We start from the raw sequence: 21,854 nt of genomic DNA, 5'->3' as shown, positions 1-21,854 counted from the left end.
CAGAATGGGGAGAGGAGGACAGTAACAGTATGAGGAGATGGGGACAGTATCAGAATGGGGAGAGGAGGACAGTATCAGTATGAGGAGAGGAGGACAGTAATAGTATGAGGAGAGGAGGACAGTATCAGAATGGGGAGAGGAGGACAGTAACAGAATGAGGAGAGGAGGACAGTATCAGAATGGGGAGAGGGGGACAGTATCAGAATGGGGAGAGGGGGACAGTAACAAAATGAGGAGATGGGGACAGTAACAAAATGAGGAGAGGGGGACAGTAACAAAATGAGGAGAGGGGGACAGTAATAGTATGAGGAGAGGAGGACAGTATCAGAATGGGGAGAGGGGGACAGTATCAGAATGGGGAGAGGGGGACAGTATCAGAATGGGGAGAGGGGGACAGTATCAGAATGGGGAGAGGGGGACAGTATCAGAATGAGGAGATGGGGACAGTAACAGTATGAGGAGACAGTAACAGAATGAGTAGAGGAGGACAGTAACAGAATGAGGAGAGGAGGACAGTAACAGAATGAGGAGAGGAGGACAGTAACAGAATGAGGAGATGGGGACAGTAACAGAATGGGGAAAGGAGGACAGTATCAGTATGAGGAGAGGAGGACAGTAATAGTATGAGGAGAGGAGGACAGTATCAGAATGGGGAGAGGGGGACAGTATCAGAATGGGGAGAGGGGGACAGTATCAGAATGGGGAGAGGGGGACAGTATCAGAATGGGGAGAGGGGGACAGTATCAGAATGAGGAGAGGAGGACAGTAACAGAATGGGGAGAGGAGGACAGTAACAGAATGAGGAGATGGGGACAGTAACAGTATGAGGAGACAGTAACAGAATGAGTAGAGGAGGACAGTAACAGAATGAGGAGAGGAGGACAGTAACAGAATGAGGAGAGGAGGACAGTAACAGAATGAGGAGATGGGGACAGTAACAGAATGGGGAAAGGAGGACAGTATCAGTATGAGGAGAGGAGGACAGTAATAGTATGAGGAGATGAGGACAGTATCAGAATGGGGAGAGGGGGACAGTATCAGAATGGGGAGAGGGGGACAGTATCAGAATGGGGAGAGGGGGACAGTATCAGAATGAGGAGATGGGGACAGTAACAGTATGAGGAGACAGTAACAGAATGAGTAGAGGAGGACAGTAACAGAATGAGGAGAGGAGGACAGTAACAGAATGAGGAGAGGAGGACAGTAACAGAATGAGGAGATGGGGACAGTAACAGAATGGGGAAAGGAGGACAGTATCAGTATGAGGAGAGGAGGACAGTAATAGTATGAGGAGAGGAGGACAGTATCAGAATGGGGAGAGGGGGACAGTATCAGAATGGGGAGAGGGGGACAGTATCAGAATGGGGAGAGGAGGACAGTAACAGAATGAGGAGATGGGGACAGTAACAGAATGGGGAAAGGAGGACAGTATCAGTATGAGGAGAGGAGGACAGTAATAGTATGAGGAGAGGAGGACAGTATCAGAATGGGGAGAGGGGGACAGTATCAGAATGAGGAGAGGAGGACAGTAACAGAATGAGGAGAGGAGGACAGTAACAGAATGAGGAGATGGGGACAGTAACAGAATGGGGAAAGGAGGACAGTATCAGTATGAGGAGAGGAGGACAGTAATAGTATGAGGAGAGGAGGACAGTATCAGAATGGGGAGAGGGGGACAGTATCAGAATGGGGAGAGGGGGACAGTATCAGAATGGGGAGAGGGGGACAGTATCAGAATGGGGAGAGGGGGACAGTATCAGAATGAGGAGAGGAGGACAGTAACAGAATGGGGAGAGGAGGACAGTAACAGAATGAGGAGATGGGGACAGTAACAGTATGAGGAGACAGTAACAGAATGAGTAGAGGAGGACAGTAACAGAATGAGGAGAGGAGGACAGTAACAGAATGAGGAGATGGGGACAGTAACAGAATGGGGAAAGGAGGACAGTATCAGTATGAGGAGAGGAGGACAGTAATAGTATGAGGAGAGGAGGACAGTATCAGAATGGGGAGAGGGGGACAGTATCAGAATGGGGAGAGGGGGACAGTATCAGAATGGGGAGAGGGGGACAGTATCAGAATGGGGAGAGGGGGACAGTATCAGAATGGGGAGAGGGGGACAGTATCAGAATGAGGAGATGGGGACAGTAACAGTATGAGGAGACAGTAACAGAATGAGTAGAGGAGGACAGTAACAGAATGAGGAGAGGAGGACAGTAACAGAATGAGGAGAGGAGGACAGTAACAGAATGAGGAGATGGGGACAGTAACAGAATGGGGAAAGGAGGACAGTATCAGTATGAGGAGAGGAGGACAGTAATAGTATGAGGAGAGGAGGACAGTATCAGAATGGGGAGAGGGGGACAGTATCAGAATGGGGAGAGGGGGACAGTATCAGAATGGGGAGAGGGGGGACAGTATCAGAATGGGGAGAGGGGGACAGTATCAGAATGAGGAGAGGAGGACAGTAACAGAATGGGGAGAGGAGGACAGTAACAGAATGAGGAGATGGGGACAGTAACAGTATGAGGAGACAGTAACAGAATGAGTAGAGGAGGACAGTAACAGAATGAGGAGAGGAGGACAGTAACAGAATGAGGAGAGGAGGACAGTAACAGAATGAGGAGATGGGGACAGTAACAGAATGGGGAAAGGAGGACAGTATCAGTATGAGGAGAGGAGGACAGTAATAGTATGAGGAGAGGAGGACAGTATCAGAATGGGGAGAGGAGGACAGTAACAGAATGAGGAGAGGAGGACAGTATCAGAATGGGGAGAGGGGGACAGTATCAGAATGGGGAGAGGGGGACAGTAACAAAATGAGGAGAGGGGGACAGTAACAGTATGAGGAGATGGGGACAGTATCAGAATGGGGAGAGGGGGACAGTATCAGAATGAGGAGAGGAGGACAGTAACAGAATGGGGAGAGGAGGGCAGTAACAGAATGAGGAGATGGGGACAGTAACAGTATGAGGAGACAGTAACAGAATGAGTAGAGGAGGACAGTAACAGAATGAGGAGAGGAGGACAGTAACAGAATGGGGAAAGGAGGACGGTATCAGAATGAGGAGAGGAGGACAGTAACAGAATGAGGAGAGGAGGACAGTAACAGAATGGGGAAAGGAGGACGGTATCAGAATGAGGAGAGGAGGACAGTATCAGAATGAGGAGAGGAAGACAGTAACAGAATGAGGAGAGGAGGACAGTAACAGAATGAGGAGAGGAGGACAGTATCAGAATGGGGAGAGGAGGACAGAAATAGAGGAGAGGAGGACAGTATCAGTATGAGGAGAGGAGGACAGTAACAGTATGAGGAGAGGAGGACAGTAACAGTATGAGGAGAGGAGGACAGTATCAGTGTGAGGAGAGGAGGACAGTATCAGAATGGGGAGAGGAGGACAGTATCAGAATGGGGAGAGGAGGACAGTATCAGAATGGGGAGAGGAGGACAGTAATAGAGGAGAGGAGGACAGTATCAGTATGAGGAGAGGAGGACAGTAACAGAATGGGGAGAGGAGGGCAGTAACAGAATGAGGAGATGGGGACAGTAACAGTATGAGGAGACAGTAACAGAATGAGTAGAGGAGGACAGTAACAGAATGAGGAGAGGAGGACAGTAACAGAATGGGGAAAGGAGGACGGTATCAGAATGAGGAGAGGAGGACAGTAACAGAATGAGGAGAGGAGGACAGTAACAGAATGGGGAAAGGAGGACGGTATCAGAATGAGGAGAGGAGGACAGTATCAGAATGAGGAGAGGAAGACAGTAACAGAATGAGGAGAGGAGGACAGTAACAGAATGAGGAGAGGAGGACAGTATCAGAATGGGGAGAGGAGGACAGAAATAGAGGAGAGGAGGACAGTATCAGTATGAGGAGAGGAGGACAGTAACAGTATGAGGAGAGGAGGACAGTAACAGTATGAGGAGAGGAGGACAGTATCAGTGTGAGGAGAGGAGGACAGTATCAGAATGGGGAGAGGAGGACAGTATCAGAATGGGGAGAGGAGGACAGTATCAGAATGGGGAGAGGAGGACAGTAATAGAGGAGAGGAGGACAGTATCAGTATGAGGAGAGGAGGACAGTAACAGAATGAGGACGACAGTAACAGTAATACTTACAGGGACAGGAAGTATAATATCGGGGTTTCCTGCCAGGTCGGCAATGTGTCGGTACAGGGGGACCCCTTTTTCTGCTGCACCAGCCTTGCATACCGCCAGTGACACCCCCAGAATGGCATTAGCACCAAATTTTGCTGGTAAAGTAGAAAATATCAGCATTATAACCTCGTCCTGCACTGACATGGTCACGGGGCCCAGATCCCCAACTCCCTTTCACGCTCAGCGACGCCATTTATACGCTCACTGGTCTTACTTACATTTATTCTCCGTCCCATCGAGCTCAAGCATTAACTTATCGATCTTTTCTTGCTCCACAACGCTGAATTTCTGAGAGTAAAGAGCAGAGATTACAGTCGTTAATGGGAAACCCTCACTATGCTCTGCGGAGTGAGCATCTCACCTGGGGCGCACTGCAAGATGCACCGGGCAGGTCTATAGGGCACCTAGGGCTTGGTTCTGTGTTACGACTTTGGGTAGGAGGATGAGATAAGGGGGCAGACATTGAGCTGAGACATCGGATGCACAGGACTTTGGGTAGGAGGATGAGATAAGGGGGGCCATACATTGAGCTGAGACATCAGATGCACAGGACTTTGGGTAGGAGGATGAGATAAGGGGGGCCATACATTGAGCTGAGACATCGGATGCACAGGACTTTGGGTAGGAGGAGGAGATAAGGGGGGGGGGCAGACATTGAGCTGAGATATGTTAGATGCACAGGAATTTGGGTAGGAGGATGAGATAAGGGGGGGCAGATATTGAGCTGAGACATCAGATGCACAGGACTTTGGGTAGGAGGATGAGATAAGGGGGGCCATACATTGAGCTGAGACATCAGATGCACAGGACTTTGGGTAGGAGGATGAGATAAGGGGGGCCATACACTGAGCTGGGACATCAGATGCACAGGACTTTGGGTAGGAGGATGAGATAAGGGGGGGCAGATATTGAGCTGAGATGTTGGATGCACAGGAATTTGGGTAGGAGGATGAGATAAGGGGGGGCATACATTGAGCTGAGACATCGGATGCACAGGACTTTGAGTAGGACTATGAGATAAGGGCAGGGCAGATATTGAGCTGAGGTGTCTTTGAGGTGGTGTTGATCCTGAGAATCCGGCTTCTCAGTGGGGTCCAGGGTATCTTACCAGTTTTTGGTGGCTTGCGTTTATGGTAAGACCTGGAATGAAGTAACAGCACCTGATTCAGAGGTGGAAGGAGTTGCAGTACCGGCTGCAATTTTTGTCGCAGACGATCCTGCCAATTTATGCCAAATCTACAGCCGATGGGCCTCCTACTGAGATGCCCGCCAGCTGCGGCTCTAATCTGCCATTGTGCGCAAATTGTCACAACATTGATCGGACATCGGCTGCACTATCGGGCATTAGAGTGGTACATGGCCACCAGTGCCAATGGAACCGAGACAGTCATGCCCGCCGCCGATAGCCACCTCTCCAGCCAGCACCCAGGAACAGCCATCGGAATTACATAGATCTCCATGCAATTCCGAGCTGCGCCCCCCGGCGGTAAGCATTGCAGATCTGACAGCTGCAGCCCACGAGGGCGAAGTAGAAGCCCCCTCAGTTAAATCAATATGGAATGTTCTGTGGAATCCCCTATATAGAACAGCCACAAAACTGCCATGTTGGGCCTTGATGGAAGTCACTCCTTTGATGTCCCAAATGTTGGCATAACAATTCTGTCATGCAGAACATCGAGCTAAATTCTGTAGATCGAACTAAAAAGAGATAACTATATATCTGCGTCAGTGTACGTCGGGCGCACAAAACGTAGAGATGAGACTTGACCACGTTAGCTGTAACAAACGTGGCATTACCCTATTCGTACACAACATAATGTAGGGAAGTTGGACATACACAAGATGCAACAGCGGCTTCACAGCGTTAGTGATAGATGCCCACGTGGCAATGTACCTTTTCCAGCAAAGCTGGTACGATGGTCTTATTGATGTGATCCACGGCCTTCAGGACACCTGCAGAGAAGGCGAAAGATGGGTGAGATAATCTGCAGTGCTCTCTATACAGCAACATACAGTAAACACGTTACTGAAATAAAAAGTAACAATATATAGCAAACAGGCTTAATCGTGAGCTAAAATTGGTGCTTGGCATATAACGATATGTTTTGGCATGAGGACATCGTATTCTAGAAGAGTTATAATTCCTGACATCTAGGCGTATTGCAAAAGGTTACATCTTTGTAATCTTTTATTGCATTTGACGTAACTAAATATCCCTTTTAAGTTACATTTACCCCATTTTTGGTCTCATAGAACCCGCATTGATAAAAAGGAGTAGCGTGGCGAGTGACACCTCTAGAATCAAGTAGAACAGAGAGCTGAAGTGTCTAATCTTCTTCCCTAGTCTATGGACGTCCTGTATGATGCCCGCAATGGTTTGAGTCACTGAGTTTTTGATGACAAGACGCATTTTGCACCGAGGCTCCTGTAGAATGGCAGTGTCTGGTGACTGTCCTGGTGCCTGGCGACTGTCCTGGTGACTGTCCTGGTGCCTATCCTGATGTCTGGTGACTGTCCTGGTGCCTATCCTGGTGCCTGGTGACTGTCCTGGTGCCTGGTGACTGTCCTGGTGCCTGGTGACTGTCCTGGTGACTGGTGCCTGTCCCGATGCCTGGTGACTGTCCTGGTGCCTGGTGACTGTCCTGGTGCCTGGTGACTGTCCTGGTGTCTGGTGACTGGCCTGGTGCCTGGTGACTGGCCTGGCGACTGTCCTGTGCCTGGCGACTGTCCTGGTGCCTGGCGACTGTCCTGGTGCCTGGTGCCTGTCCTGGTGCCTGGTGCCTGTCCTGGTGCCTGGTGACTGTCCTGGTGACTGGTGACTGTCCTGGTGCCTGGTGACTGTCCTGGCGACTGTCCTGTGCCTGGCGACTGTCCTGGTGACTGGTGACTGTCCTGGTGACTGGTGACTGTCCTGGTGACTGGTGACTGTCCTGGTGACTGGTGACTGTCCTGGTGACTGGTGCCTGTCCCGATGCCTGGTGCCTGTCCTGGTGCCTGGTGCCTGTCCTGATGTCTGGTGACTGTCCTGGTGCCTGGCGACTGTCCTGGTGCCTGTCCTGGTGCCTGTCCTGGTGCCTGGCGACTGTCCTGGTGTCTCCTGATTAATTTAACCCATGAACACTGCTAATCAGAGCTGTGATTTCGGTGAATAATTAGCTTGTTTTATGTAACGAGAAGGGATGGCTGGACAGTGGTAGCAGGTTGCACTTTATTGGGAGTCTGACATCTACATTTTTGCATATTTTGATCCTCCGTTTTTTCGCACTCCTAGGCGTCTCCTAACAACGCAAAGTAGGCACCATGAAATGCGTTGTGCGGGATTATAGTCTTGAACCTTGCAGCGCGCATCGAGTACGCCCCACACAACAGTCCCCATGTGACTCACCTTTCCCCAGGTACCGAGCTTTGTCACCATCTCTCAGCTCGAGGGCCTCGTAGATCCCTGTGGATGCGCCACTCGGGACGGCCGCCCGGAAGAGACCTGTAACCAAGAGAAACCGAAAGTCACTGGTGATCACCCCAATGTCATCTATTAAACATTGAGCTGACTCTGCTAAGTGTTGTGTGAAACTATATGATCACAAGACTTATTGTGTATAAAAGTTTCCCAGATTCGGTAGTTATTATAATGGTTTGTCCTGTGCCCGGTGCGCAGTTCCAGGCTGCCCCTATACCACACTGCAGCCCAGGTACTAACACACACAGCAGTTATCACCACTAATCACACAACACTCAGCGAGGCTCTGCGGCACATTACCTTTTAGAAAACACATTTCTAATGAACATTTTAACACTGCACAGTGCCGATATCCATCGCAAATGGCACCACAGCACGAGAGGTTAACCCTTTCGTACCACTGCCACCATTTTGGCCACGAGGAGTGGGTTCCCCAGCTAAAACCCTCATATATATATTTTATTGCCCACATTTCATCTCCACGTCCCCTTTGTACATTTTATTTGCATTTTTTGCTAAATAGTTGCACATTTAGAATGAAAGAGGTATGAAATAATGACATTGTATTTCTCTAATATTCTAAAGTCTTTTTATATTACTATGGACAATACCAGTAACTCACCTTTGCCGGTATACAGGTCAACCTCTACGGTTGGGTTACCCCTTGAGTCCAGGATCTCCCTGGCGTGAATCTTCTGAATCGACATCTTGCCTTAAAGAAAAATAGAACTATAAATACACACACATATATACACAAATGCACACACACACACACACATATATATATATACACAAATACACACACATATATATACACACACACACACATATATACACAAATGCACACACACACACATATATATATATATATATATATATATATATATACATACATACACACACAAATATACACACACATATATATATATATATATACACACACACACACATATATACACAAATACACACACATATATATACACACACACACATATGTACACAAATACACACATACACACACAAATGCACACACACATATATACACACACATATATACACAAATACACACACACATATATACACACACACACATATGTACACAAATACACACACATATATACACACACACACATATGTACAGACACTAGCGTGCAAATACTTTGTTTTGAATCACTAAGAAATTATTTGGTTTTAGACAGAATTGATTCTTTGTTTAGTAAATGGCCTGGTAACTTCAACTGACATTATAGACAATACATTGACACTTCATAACTTGTTATGTTATATAACTGTTCTAATCATTAGACTTTACATTCATGGACTCCTCCTTGTGCAGCTTGCAGACATGTGATGTTCTAGCCGTCAGTCTTTGGAGCCATTTGGGGGGAGATCTGTAGCCAAGATTTCTGTTCCCCTCAGTGGCGACTGGCTTGTCGGGCATTTCGCCCTGACGTTACTCTATGAGGCCAGCATCCCGCAGCTGCCTTTTACTGTGGCCGTTGACACTAGTACTAGACGTGTACAATTTTATTTATCCGCCAGCACAGGGCCTGTGAAGGGGTCCGTTTCCCAAACTGCGGACTCGGATGTACGCTGTGCAATAGCGCATCTGGGTCTTCCACTTCTGTTTCTATCCTGATTACATCCAGATTCCGCTTTTCACCTTCGCAAGAAATCTTTAGTTTCCTGACCGTCGGACACATGGAGCCGCCTTCGTTCCTCAAAACCACATTTCATGCGTCTTGGGAACGCCGTTCTGTTTTGGCCAGAATTCAGCTTCAGAAATGTCAGCGCAAGACTGCAGCTCATAACCCAAAGGTAAGACAGCCGCCGCAGCGTACAGAGTAATGGGGGATCAGCTGTACCGTCATAATAATACTACATACATTGAGAACTGGTCACTGATAATGATCACACTCCTCTATTATTAATATCATTTTATTGGCACCACAAAACGCTCACAGCATCATACAGAATAAACATACAAAACATTTGACTTTAATAGGGCACTAGATCTTAAATACAATACAACAATAAATACCATAGCATATGTACCAAGCATTAACATCCCACCAGACTGGGAAGGACAGGTGACTGGGGCACGGGTTGGGCAACTCACTGTAGCTAGCGGGAGTCATGGGTGGGAATCAGTTCAGCACTCAGTGATCCTGTGCCCGGCGTATGGGTGAGCACACAGCATTCGGAGACACTGAATAAGGGAGCGGAGCCCTGGTGACATGGAGAGTGCTAGGGAAGTACAAGAGGGAGGAGGGCCCTGCCTGTCAGAGCTTACATACCAAGGGGAAGGGAATAACAGCTGCAGGGTGATATACTGTAGGAAATATAAATAATAGGAGGGTTGGAGAAGTATCGGTGTAAGAGGAAGGCTGGTAAGCGTTAATAAAAAGGTATGTTTTAAGGGCCTGTTTAAAACTGGAGCGGCTGTGATAGAGTCCGACTGGGCCAGTAAGTGACTTTCAGAGAATGGGGCACCTCTAGCCAGGGTAGACCCGTGCGTAGTTGGCCCCCCTCCTCCGAACAGTGGGAAGATGTAGACATGGAGATACACTTGCCGGTACCAGTTAGGTATACTCTGTGTGCAGGGCGTGTGGTGCAGGACCACCCTGGACCCACGTGCATCGCACACACTGCTCCTATTGTAGATCTGCCTATGCCTCCAGTGCAGTGATTCCCAACCTCGGTCCTCAAGGCACACTAACAGTCCTGGTTTTAGTGATATCCATGGTTGAGCACAGATGGTTAAAATCAAAATAACTGAGGTACTAAGTAAGTCACCTGTGCTCAAGTATGGTTATCCTTAAAACCTGGACTGTTAGTGTGCCTTGAGGACCGTGGTTGGGGAACCCCTGCTCTGGTGATATCTTGGTGGCAAGCGTGAGATAAAGTGAGCAGAGTTGGTTAGAGGAGGAGCGGAGAGAGATGAGGTTAGAGATGTAGGGATTGGAGAAGTGGTTTATGGCTTTGTAGGTGAGGGTGAGGATATGGAACTCGAATCTGAGTGGGATAGGGAGCCTATGAAGCAGGTTGTAGATGGGTAAGCAGAAGCCATATGGTGGAGAGGAAAAGGAGATGAGCAGAAGTAATAGAAATAGATTGAAGTGGGGAGAGATGAGAGATAGTGAGGTTACAGTAGTCTAGGTGGGAGATGATGAGAACATGAATGAGACTTTTGGTGGTATCACGGGTAAGGAAGGGCACATTCTGATGTTACAGAGCTGGAAGAGGCACAATTGAGAGATGCCTTAATATTGGGAGTGTAAAGGGGAGCAGAGGGGAGGATGACACCGAAGCAGAGGATATGGGGGACAGAAGAGAGGATAATGCTATCAAGAGAGAGGGTGTTGTTATTGAAAGAGAGGGGGGGAGAGGAAGAGAGACCTTGGAAGGGGGAGAGCAAAAATATATTTGGTCTTGGCCATGTTGAGTTGCAGGATGTGCTGAGACATAGGAGGAGGTGGCAGGATGGTAATTGGAGAGGAGTGAGAGGTCAGGAGGGGAGACATGGATTTGAGTGTCATCAGTGTACAGATGATAATGAAAGCCAAAGGAGCTGATTAGATTTCCAAGGGAGGAGAAGGAAATGAGAAGGGCCCTTGGGGACACTACAGGTAGAAGTAGTGAGAGGGGAGGAGGAGGAGACAGAAAAAGTGGTTGGTAAGGTCGGTATTGAACCATGAGAGAGCAGAGTCTCGGAGGCTGAAGGAGCAGAGAATATGGAGAAGGCTAGGGGGGGTCAACTGTGACAGATAGCAGCTGACAGATCAGAGGATGAGGAGAGAGAAGTGACCCTTGCAAGTGGCTGTGAGAAGGTCATTGGTGACCTTGGTGAGGTCAATTTTAGTGGTGTGGTGGGGACGCAAACCAGATTGAAGAGAGAGTCGCAAGTGCATAGAAAGGAGCTTGGCGGCATAGGGGAGGAGAGAGATGGGGCAGTAGTTACAGAGGGAGTCACGGTCAACTGAAGGTTTCTTAAGGATGGGTGATACAAGGACGTATATATGAAGGAAGAGGGGAGGGAGCCAGAGGAAAGGGACAGGATAAAGAGATGGGCGACGTGGGAGCAGACATTGGAAGAAAAGAGCAAAGGAGGGTGAATGGGTCAAGGTGGAGGGGTCAACGGATTAGAGGAGGACCTGGACTTTAATACGGAGTATAAACTAATACTGTCATTAAACCAAGAAAGGTACAATAACCTCAGCGCTGATTAGTGGTAGACTTAGATATACTCCCAAATGAATGGGAATGATTGTACAGGTAGCTGCAAATTACCCCAAAATTATTGGGACATGGTAATTAGTGAAAGTTAATCACATTTATTAGCAACAAACACAAGTGTTCAGAAATAGACAATAAAACACATAACAATGCCATAAAATGCAGAATATAAAAGGTCCTCTATTCCCTACTATAATGGGCCAGTGGGGTGTAAGCAGATGGTGTTGGCCAATTTCCGAACAGAGGCAAGTTCACCAACACACCACAAGCGCCAGCCTCCCCGTAGCCGGTAGGTCGGAGGCCCTGGTTAGTAGGGCACAGCGCCTGCACCATGCATTTAGGATCAGATGTCAGATGCTGGTCACTCTCTTTGTTATCCCACATATAATATATGGTGATTATTTAGATGATCAGGACCGCCTTCATTTACAATTCGGTGCAGTATCTTAGGTTCCCGCAATAAAGTATCATGAGGAAGGTGTTAAAAAAGAAAACTTCAATATATCCAATTCAAGATACAATAGGAACACAAACAACCGTTCTGACTTCCGGGTCCATTATGTCATTTCCGGTTCCCCAACTCCCGGTCCTAGTGGTGGAACATACTATCAGGATACTCCCGGTGCCGCAGTATGCAGGAAGGGTAACACTTGTGGTGTGTGGTTGAACTTTCCGCTGACCAGGAATTGGCCAACAGCATCTGTCTACACCCGACTGGCCCTTTATGCTATGGAAATAGAGCAGGGGTGCTCAAACTCGGTCCTCAGGACCCCACACAGGTCACTTTTTCTAGCTCACCCAGCAGGAGCACAGGTGTAATCATTACTCACTGACACATTTCCCAGGTCTCCCAGCCGGAGCACAGGTGTACTCATTACTCACTGATACATTTGCAGACAAAATCTCAGGTGCACAACTCCAAATTATTAATAATATATATAAATGCAATAAAATTTTGCAATCAATAGAGGTTTTTAGCATAATCATGGCCAAGGTTATGGGCCTACCCACCATATCCAGGTAACCTCTTTCGGGCAGGTCCCTAACATACTAAGGTTCATATCCAGAGCGCAGGACCCCCCAAAACCGGCCCAGCTAAGCCGCCCCAGGGCACCACCATAGTAAGAAAAGTGCAGTGTAAAGAGATAGTTAGGAGCAGCTGCTGCTGCATATAAAGAATGAAAATAAAAAAGTGAGGTACATATATATTAGACACACAGTGAAGGGTTAAAATTAGGGATGTGCAGGCTCGGTTCTACTTGGTTCCGTTCGTTTTTTTTTACCAAATCTTATTGGCTATCCAAAACTCATAACAGCTGATACCCAATAAGATTCGGTTAAAAAAAAACGAACGGAACCGAGTAGAACCGAGCCTGCACATCCCTAGTTAAAATGTGTTTAAAAGGAAAATGTGTTGTAATGCGGTGCCCTGAGACAGATCAACCAACGCAATCCAGGGGGACCCACGCCCCAAAAATGAACCAAAGTTGCACTACAGTATATAACTTGTAGGACTTACCTAGAATTGTGCCTAATACAGTGTGCATATACATTACCATACTCCAAGCTTTTATACCAATACCTCTGTTTCTGTGCCTGTAATTAGTCTCATCAGGTAGCACCTCCCATTATATATATATATATATATATATATATATATATAGTCAGGTTGTGCAGTCCAGAAATCTTTCCCATATACTCCATTTAATGTGCTTTATTGCACACCTGAGGGAAAGGAGACGCCCTCATTCTGGATTAGCACCCTTCCTTATTGGTATAAAAGCAGTATGGTAATGTATATGCACCAAACTTGCCTACCCTACCCTCCTGAAAATCGGGTGCCGCTCCCGACCTCCCGGGAAGGCAGGCAATCCTCCCGGCCCCGGCGATGTGTCCGGACCCCCCCACGCTTTTAAATAGAAACCCCGGCAGCAGGGGGGCTGGTGACGCAATTCGCGCTGAATCGCGTCATCGTGGCTCCGCCCCCGGCTGCACAATGCCATTAATCACGGCATTGTGAAGAGGGGGCGGAGCCACGATGACGCGTTCACGCGGTCACGCCCCCATGCTCCGCCCCCAATGCCGCGTCATGTGCCGGGCCCCACCCCCTTTGGCCGCGTCACGCCCCCAGCCCTGTAAGTCCGACAGCTCCCTCCCGGAAGGAGGGGGCTAAATGTCGGCATGCATGATATGCACACTGTATTAGGCACAATTCTAGGTAAGTCCTACAAGTTATATACTGTAGTGCAATTTTGGTTCATTTTTGGGGCGTGGGTCCCCCTGGATTGCGTTGGTTGGTCTGTCTCAGGGCACCGCATTATAACACATTTTCCTTTATAACAAATTTTAACCCTTCACTGTGTGTCTAATATACATGTACTTCACTTTTTTATTTTCATTCTTTATATGCAGCAGCAGCTGCTCCTAACTATCTCTTTACACTGCACTTTTCTTACTATGGCGGTGCCCTGGGGCGGCTTAGCTTGGCCGGTTTTGGGGGGTCCTGCGCTCTGGATTTGAACCCTAGTATGTTAGGGACCTGCCCGAAAGAGGTTACCTGGATATGGTGGGTAGGCCCATAACCTTGGCCATGATTATGCTAAAAACCTCTATTGCTTGCAAAATGTTATTGCATTTATATATTATTAATAATTTGGAGTTGTGCACCTGAGATTTGTCTGTTTCTGTGCCTGCAATTAGTCTCATCAGGTAGCACCTCCCATTATATATATATATGAGTCAGGTTGTGCAGTCCAGAAATCACTGACACATTTCCCAGGTCACCCAGCAGGTGCACAGGTGTAGTCATTACTCACTGGCACGTTTTAAAAGATCCACAGGTGGAGCTAATTATTTCACTTATGATTCTGTGAGGAGACCTGGAAAACATGCACTGTTTGGGGTCCTGAGGACCGAGTTTGAGAACCTGTGCAATAGAGGACCTTTTGTATTCTACATTTTACGACATTATTTATGATGTTTTATTGTCCGTTTCTGAACACTTGTGGTTGTTACTAAAATATGTGATTAATTTTCACTATTTACCTTGTCCCAAATATTTTTGGGTAATTCACAACTAAAATAATTTCCATTCATTTGTGGTATGTCTATATCTACCACTGAGTAGCGCTGACTTACATTTGCTTTTCTTGGTTTTATGAAAAAATGTTTAAAGTATTGGTGTTTTACTTATAATGTTAATTATATCTTCTGCATATTGGTGCATACTGTGCTCTATAAGGTTTTTCTCCATATTATCAGTATACACTGATAATGGTCACACCGCTCTGTATAATAATACTGAGTATACACTGATAATGGTCACACCGCTCTGTATAATAATACTGAGTATACACTGATAATGATCACACTGCTCTGTATAATAATACTGAGTATACACTGATAATGGTCACACCGCTCTGTATAATAATACTGAGTATACACTGATAATGATCACACTGCTCTGTATAATAATACTGAGTATACACTGATAATGGTCACACTGCTCTGTATAATAATACTGAGTATACACTGATAATGGTCACACTGCTCTGTATAATAATACTGAGTATACGCTGATAATGGTCACACTGCTCTGTATAATAATACTGAGTATACGCTGATAATGATCACACTGCTCTGTATAATAATACTGAGTATACACTGATAATGGTCACACCGCTCTGTATAATAATACTGAGTATACACTGATAATGGTCACACCGCTCTGTATAATAATACTGAGTATACACTGATAATGGTCACACCGCTCTGTATAATAATACTGAGTATACACTGATAATGGTCACACCGCTCTGTATAATAATACTGAGTATACACTGATAATGGTCACACCGCTCTGTATAATAATACTGAGTATACGCTGATAATGGTCACACTGCACTGTATAATAATACTGAGTATACGCTGATAATGATCACACCGCTCTGTATAATAATACTGAGTATACACTGATAATGGTCACACCGCTCTGTATAATAATACTGAGTATACACTGATAATGGTCACACCGCTCTGTATAATAATACTGAGTATACACTGATAATGGTCACACCGCTCTGTATAATAATACTGAGTATAGACTGATAATGGTCACACCGCTCTGTATAATAATACTGAGTATACACTGATAATGATCACACCGCTCTGTATAATAATACTGAGTATACGCTGATAATGGTCACACCGCTCTGTATAATAATACTGAGTATACGCTGATAATGGTCACACCGCTCTGTATAATAATACTGAGTATACGCTGATAATGGTCACACCGCTCTGTATAATAATACTGAGTATACGCTGATAATGATCACACCGCTCTGTATAATAATACTGAGTATACGCTGATAATGGTCACACCGCTCTGTATAATAATACTGAGTATACGCTGATAATGGTCACACCGCTCTGTATAATAATACTGAGTATACGCTGATAATGATCACACCGCTCTGTATAATAATACTGAGTATACGCTGATAATGGTCACACCGCTCTGTATAATAATACTGAGTATACACTGATAATGGTCACACCGCTCTGTATAATAATACTGAGAATACGCTGATAATGGTCACACCGCTCTGTATAATAATACTGAGTATACGCTGATAATGGTCACACCGCTCTGTATAATAATACTGAGTATACGCTGATAATGGTCACACCGCTCTGTATAATAATACTGAGTATACGCTGATAATGGTCACACCGCTCTGTATAATAATACTGAGTATACGCTGATAATGGTCACACCGCTCTGTATAATAATACTGAGTATACACTGATAATGGTCACACCGCTCTGTATAATAATACTGAGTATACACTGATAATGGTCACACTGCTCTGTATAATAATACTGAGTATACACTGATAATGGTCACACCGCTCTGTATAATAATACTGAGTATACACTGATAATGGTCACACCGCTCTGTATAATAATACTGAGTATACACTGATAATGGTCACACCGCTCTGTATAATAATACTGAGTATACACTGATAATGGTCACACCGCTCTGTATAATAATACTGAGTATACACTGATAATGGTCACACCGCTCTGTATAATAATACTGACTATACACTGATAATGGTCACACCGCTCTGTATAATAATACTGATTATACACTGATAATGGTCACTCTGCCTATATAATAATACTGAGTATACACTGATAATGGTCACACCGCTCTGTATAATAATACTGAGTATACGCTGACAATGGTCACACCGCTCTGTATAATAATGCTGAGTATACGCTGACAATGGTCACACCGCTCTGTATAATAATGCTGAGTATACGCTGACAATGGTCACACCGCTCTGTATAATAATGCTGAGTATACGCTGACAATGGTCACACCGCTCTGTATAATAATACTGAGTATACGCTGATAATGGTCACACCGCTCTGTATAATAATACTGAGTATACGCTGATAATGGTCACACCGCTCTGTATAATAATACTGAGTATACGCTGATAATGGTCACACCGCTCTGTATAATAATACTGAGTATACGCTGATAATGGTCACACCGCTCTGTATAATAATACTGAGTATACGCTGATAATGGTCACACAGCTCTGTATAATAATACTGAGTATACGCTGATAATGGTCACACCGCTCTGTATAATAATACTGAGTATACGCTGATAATGGTCACACCGCTCTGTATAATAATACTGAGTATACGCTGATAATGGTCACACCGCTCTGTATAATAATACTGAATATATGCTGATAATGGTCACACTGCTCTGTATAATACTACTTAGTATCTATGGAAAGGACAGTAAGTTATATTTACTAGATCAGTGGTTCTCAAGACCCCACACAGGTCCCATTTCCCAGGTCACCCAGCAGGTGCACAGGTGTACTCATTACTCACTGACACATTTTAAAAGATCCACAGGTGGAGCTAATTATTTCACTTGTGATTCTGTGAGGGAACCTGGAAAACATGCACTGTTTGGGGTCCTGAGGACCGAGTTTGAGAACCTGTGTACTAAAGCATCGATATTGTGTTTCTGAGGCTACATCATACATTTACTAATACTACAACATAAATAAAAAATTGTGTTAGTAATTGTGCGATTTAGCCCCAGAAACCCAACATCAATCAAAATTGACCTTTATACCCCGAAGTGTGCGCTGGGCTAGTAATGTATGACTACGTGCCTAAGTGTGTGCTGGGCTAGTAATGTATGACTACGTGCCTAAGTGTGTGCTGGGCTAGTAATGTATGACTACGTGCCTAAGTGTGTGCTGGGCTAGTAATGTATGACTACGTGCCTAAGTGTGTGCTGGGCTAGTAATGTATGACTACGTGCCTAAGTGTGTGCTGGGCTAGTAATGTATGACTACGTGCCTAAGTGTGTGCTGGGCTAGTAATGTATGACTACGTGCCTAAGTGTGTGCTGGGCTAGTAATGTATGAGTACGTGCCTAAGTGTGTGCTGGGCTAGTAATGTATGACTACGTGCCTAAGTGTGTGCTGGGCTAGTAATGTATGACTACGTGCCTAAGTGTGTGCTGGGCTAGTAATGTATGACTACGTGCCTAAGTGTGTGCTGGGCTAGTAATGTATGACTACGTGCCTAAGTGTGTGCTGGGCTTGTAATGTATGAGTACGTGCCTAAGTGTGCGCTGGGCTAGTAATGTATGAGTACGTGCCTAAGTGTGTGCTGGGCTAGTAATGTATGACTACGTGCCTAAGTGTGCGCTGGGCTAGTAATGTATGACTACGTGCCTAAGTGTGTGCTGGGCTAGTAATGTATGACTACGTGCCTAAGTGTGTGCTGGGCTAGTAATGTATGACTACGTGCCTAAGTGTGTGCTGGGCTAGTAATGTATGACTACGTGCCTAAGTGTGTGCTGGGCTAGTAATGTATGACTACGTGCCTAAGTGTGTGCTGGGCTAGTAATGTATGACTACGTGCCTTAGTGTGTGCTGGGCTAGTAATGCATGACTACGTGCCTAAGTGTGTGCTGGGCTAGTAATGTATGACTACGTGCCTAAGTGTGTGCTGGGCTAGTAATGCATGAGTACGTGCCTAAGTGTGTGCTGGGCTAGTAATGCATGAGTACGTGCCTAAGTGTGTGCTGGGCTAGTAATGCATGACTACGTGCCTAAGTGTGTGCTGGGCTAGTAATGTATGACTACGTGCCTAAGTGTGTGCTGGGCTAGTAATGTATGACTACGTGCCTAAGTGTGTGCTGGGCTAGTAATGTATGACTACGTGCCTAAATGTGTGCTGGGCTAGTAATGTATGACTACGTGCCTAAGTGTGTGCTGGGCTAGTAATGTATGACTACGTGCCTAAGTGTGCGCTGGGCTAGTAATGTATGACTACGTGCCTAAGTGTGTGCTGGGCTAGTAATGTATGAGTACGTGCCTAAGTGTGCGCTGGGCTAGTACTGTATGACTACGTGCCTAAGTGTGTGCTGGGCTAGTAATGTATGAGTACGTGCCTAAGTGTGTGCTGGGCTAGTAATGTATGAGTACGTGCCTAAGTGTGTGCTGGGCTAGTAATGTATGACTACGTGCCTAAGTGTGTGCTGGGCTAGTAATGTATGAGTACGTGCCTAAGTGTGTGCTGGGCTAGTAATGTATGACTACGTGCCTAAGTGTGTGCTGGGCTAGTAATGTATGAGTACGTGCCTAAGTGTGTGCTGGGCTAGTACTGTATGACTACGTGCCTAAGTGTGTGCTGGGCTAGTAATATATGACTACGTGCCTAAGTGTGTGCTGGGCTAGTAATGTAGGAATACGTGCCTAAGTGTGTGCTGGGCTAGTAATGTATGACTACGTGCCTAAGTGTGTGCTGGGCTAGTAATATATGACTACGTGCCTAAGTGTGTGCTGGGCTAGTAATGTATGACTACGTGCCTAAGTGTGTGCTGGGCTAGTAATGTATGACTACGTGCCTAAGTGTGTGCTGGGCTAGTAATGTATGACTACGTGCCTAAGTGTGTGCTGGGCTAGTAATGTATGACTACGTGCCTAAGTGTGTGCTGGGCTAGTAATGTATGACTACGTGCCTAAGTGTGTGCTGGGCTAGTAATGTATGACTACGTGCCTAAGTGTGTGCTGGGCTAGTAATGTATGACTACGTGCCTAAGTGTGCGCTGGGCTAGTAATGTATGACTACGTGCGGGATTGAATTTGGAATCCACAATGATGCCTGCGCCCTGCCTATAAATAGAGCGATGTATCTGAGGACAGAGAAAGGTCAGGACAGTAATAGCATCAGCCAAAGGTCACAGCGTCCCCCCCGTCCCCCCACCACACGCTGCCCTGTAACCTGTTATTTCTCCTCCAGCTGAATATCCCGACAATACCGCATACACAGTGACACACACCTCATACAGTATACAACTACATAGATAGATATATATATACATATACACACACATATACATAATGATTTACAGACCCAGCAAATTGATACAGTGTGTAGATGTATAACCAGCAGATGATGAGACTCCTATATAATAGGGACAGGGGACAGCTGTAATAATAATAATGTGTGTACTATAGCCATGTACTGTATATGTGTGACACACAGGAGATAACACACATACACAGAGAGCAGGGAGACAGCGCTTACCTCTGTGCCTGGGTGCCACTGGCCGGAGCTGTCTCAGCTCTGTGTGTCCCTCCTTATATAGAGGGAGGGGGACAGGGACACAGAGGTAGGAGGGGCCAGCTGCACACACACTACTACACCATACACACATCACACACACTGCTACACCATACACACATCACACACACTGCTACACCATACACACATCACACACACTGCTACACCATACACACATCACACACACTGTACACCATACACACATCACACACACTGCTACACCATACACACATCACACACACTACTACACCATACACACATCACACACACTGCTACACCATACACACATCACACACACTCCTACACCATACACACATCACACACACTGCTACACCATACACACATCACACACACTGCTACACCATACACACATCACACACACTACTACACCATACACACATCACACACACTACTACACCATACACACATCACACACACTGCTACACCATACACACATCACACACACTGCTACACCATACACACATCACACACACTGCTACACCATACATACATCACACACACTGCTACATCATACACACATCACACACACTGCTACACCATACACACATCACACACACTGCTACACTATACACACATCACACACACTGCTACATCATACACACATCACACACACTGCTACATCATACACACATCACACACACTGCTACACCATACACACATCACACACACTGCTATACCATACACACATCACACACACTTCTACACAATACACACTACTACATCATACACACATCACACACACTACTACACCATACACACATCACACACACTGCTACACCATACACACATCACACACACTACTACACTATACACACATCACACACACTGCTACATCATACACACATCACACACACTGCTACACCATACACACATCACAAACACTACTACACCATACACACATCACACACACTGCTACACAATACACACTACTACATCATACACACATCACACACGCTACTACACCATACACACATCACACACACTACTACACTATACACACATCACACACACTGCTACACTATACACACATCACACACACTGCTACATCATACACACATCACACACACTGCTACACCATACACACATCACACACACTGCTACACCATACACACATCACACACACTGCTACATCATACACACATCACACACACTACTACATCATACACACATCACACACACTGCTACACCATACACACATCACAAACACTGCTATACCATACACACATCACACACACTGCTACACAATACACACTACTACATCATACACACATCACACACACTACTACACCATACACACAT

General features: G+C 45.9%; 1 protein-coding gene across 2 annotated transcripts in view; it reads right to left on the bottom strand.

Moving 5' to 3' along the window:
• Positions 1-20,561, bottom strand: part of LOC148443328 (beta-enolase) — a 35,813-nt gene extending 15,252 nt beyond the window's left edge. The window contains exons 1-6 of one of the 2 annotated variants that reach the window (XM_088462970.1): positions 20,499-20,561; positions 8,239-8,328; positions 7,545-7,640; positions 6,054-6,112; positions 4,378-4,447; positions 4,121-4,254 (exon numbers count right to left, since the gene is read on the bottom strand). In XM_088462970.1, coding sequence (XP_088319096.1) covers positions 4,121-4,254; positions 4,378-4,447; positions 6,054-6,112; positions 7,545-7,640; positions 8,239-8,323 — 444 coding nt within the window. In that variant the 5' untranslated portion in view covers positions 8,324-8,328; positions 20,499-20,561. Of the gene's footprint in view, positions 1-4,120; positions 4,255-4,377; positions 4,448-6,053; positions 6,113-7,544; positions 7,641-8,238; positions 8,329-17,696; positions 17,761-20,498 lie in introns of those variants that run through there. The other variant, XM_088462971.1, reaches the window with a different exon arrangement.
• Positions 20,562-21,854: the final 1,293 nt, after the last annotated feature.

The sequence above is a fragment of the Taudactylus pleione genome, unplaced genomic scaffold (genome assembly GCF_031769625.1).
Source record: "Taudactylus pleione unplaced genomic scaffold, aTauple2 ptg001299l, whole genome shotgun sequence".
NCBI lineage: Eukaryota > Metazoa > Chordata > Amphibia > Anura > Myobatrachidae > Taudactylus > Taudactylus pleione.
The sequence above is the reverse complement of the archived record's forward strand: the minus strand, read 5'-3'. Positions and strand labels throughout refer to the sequence as shown.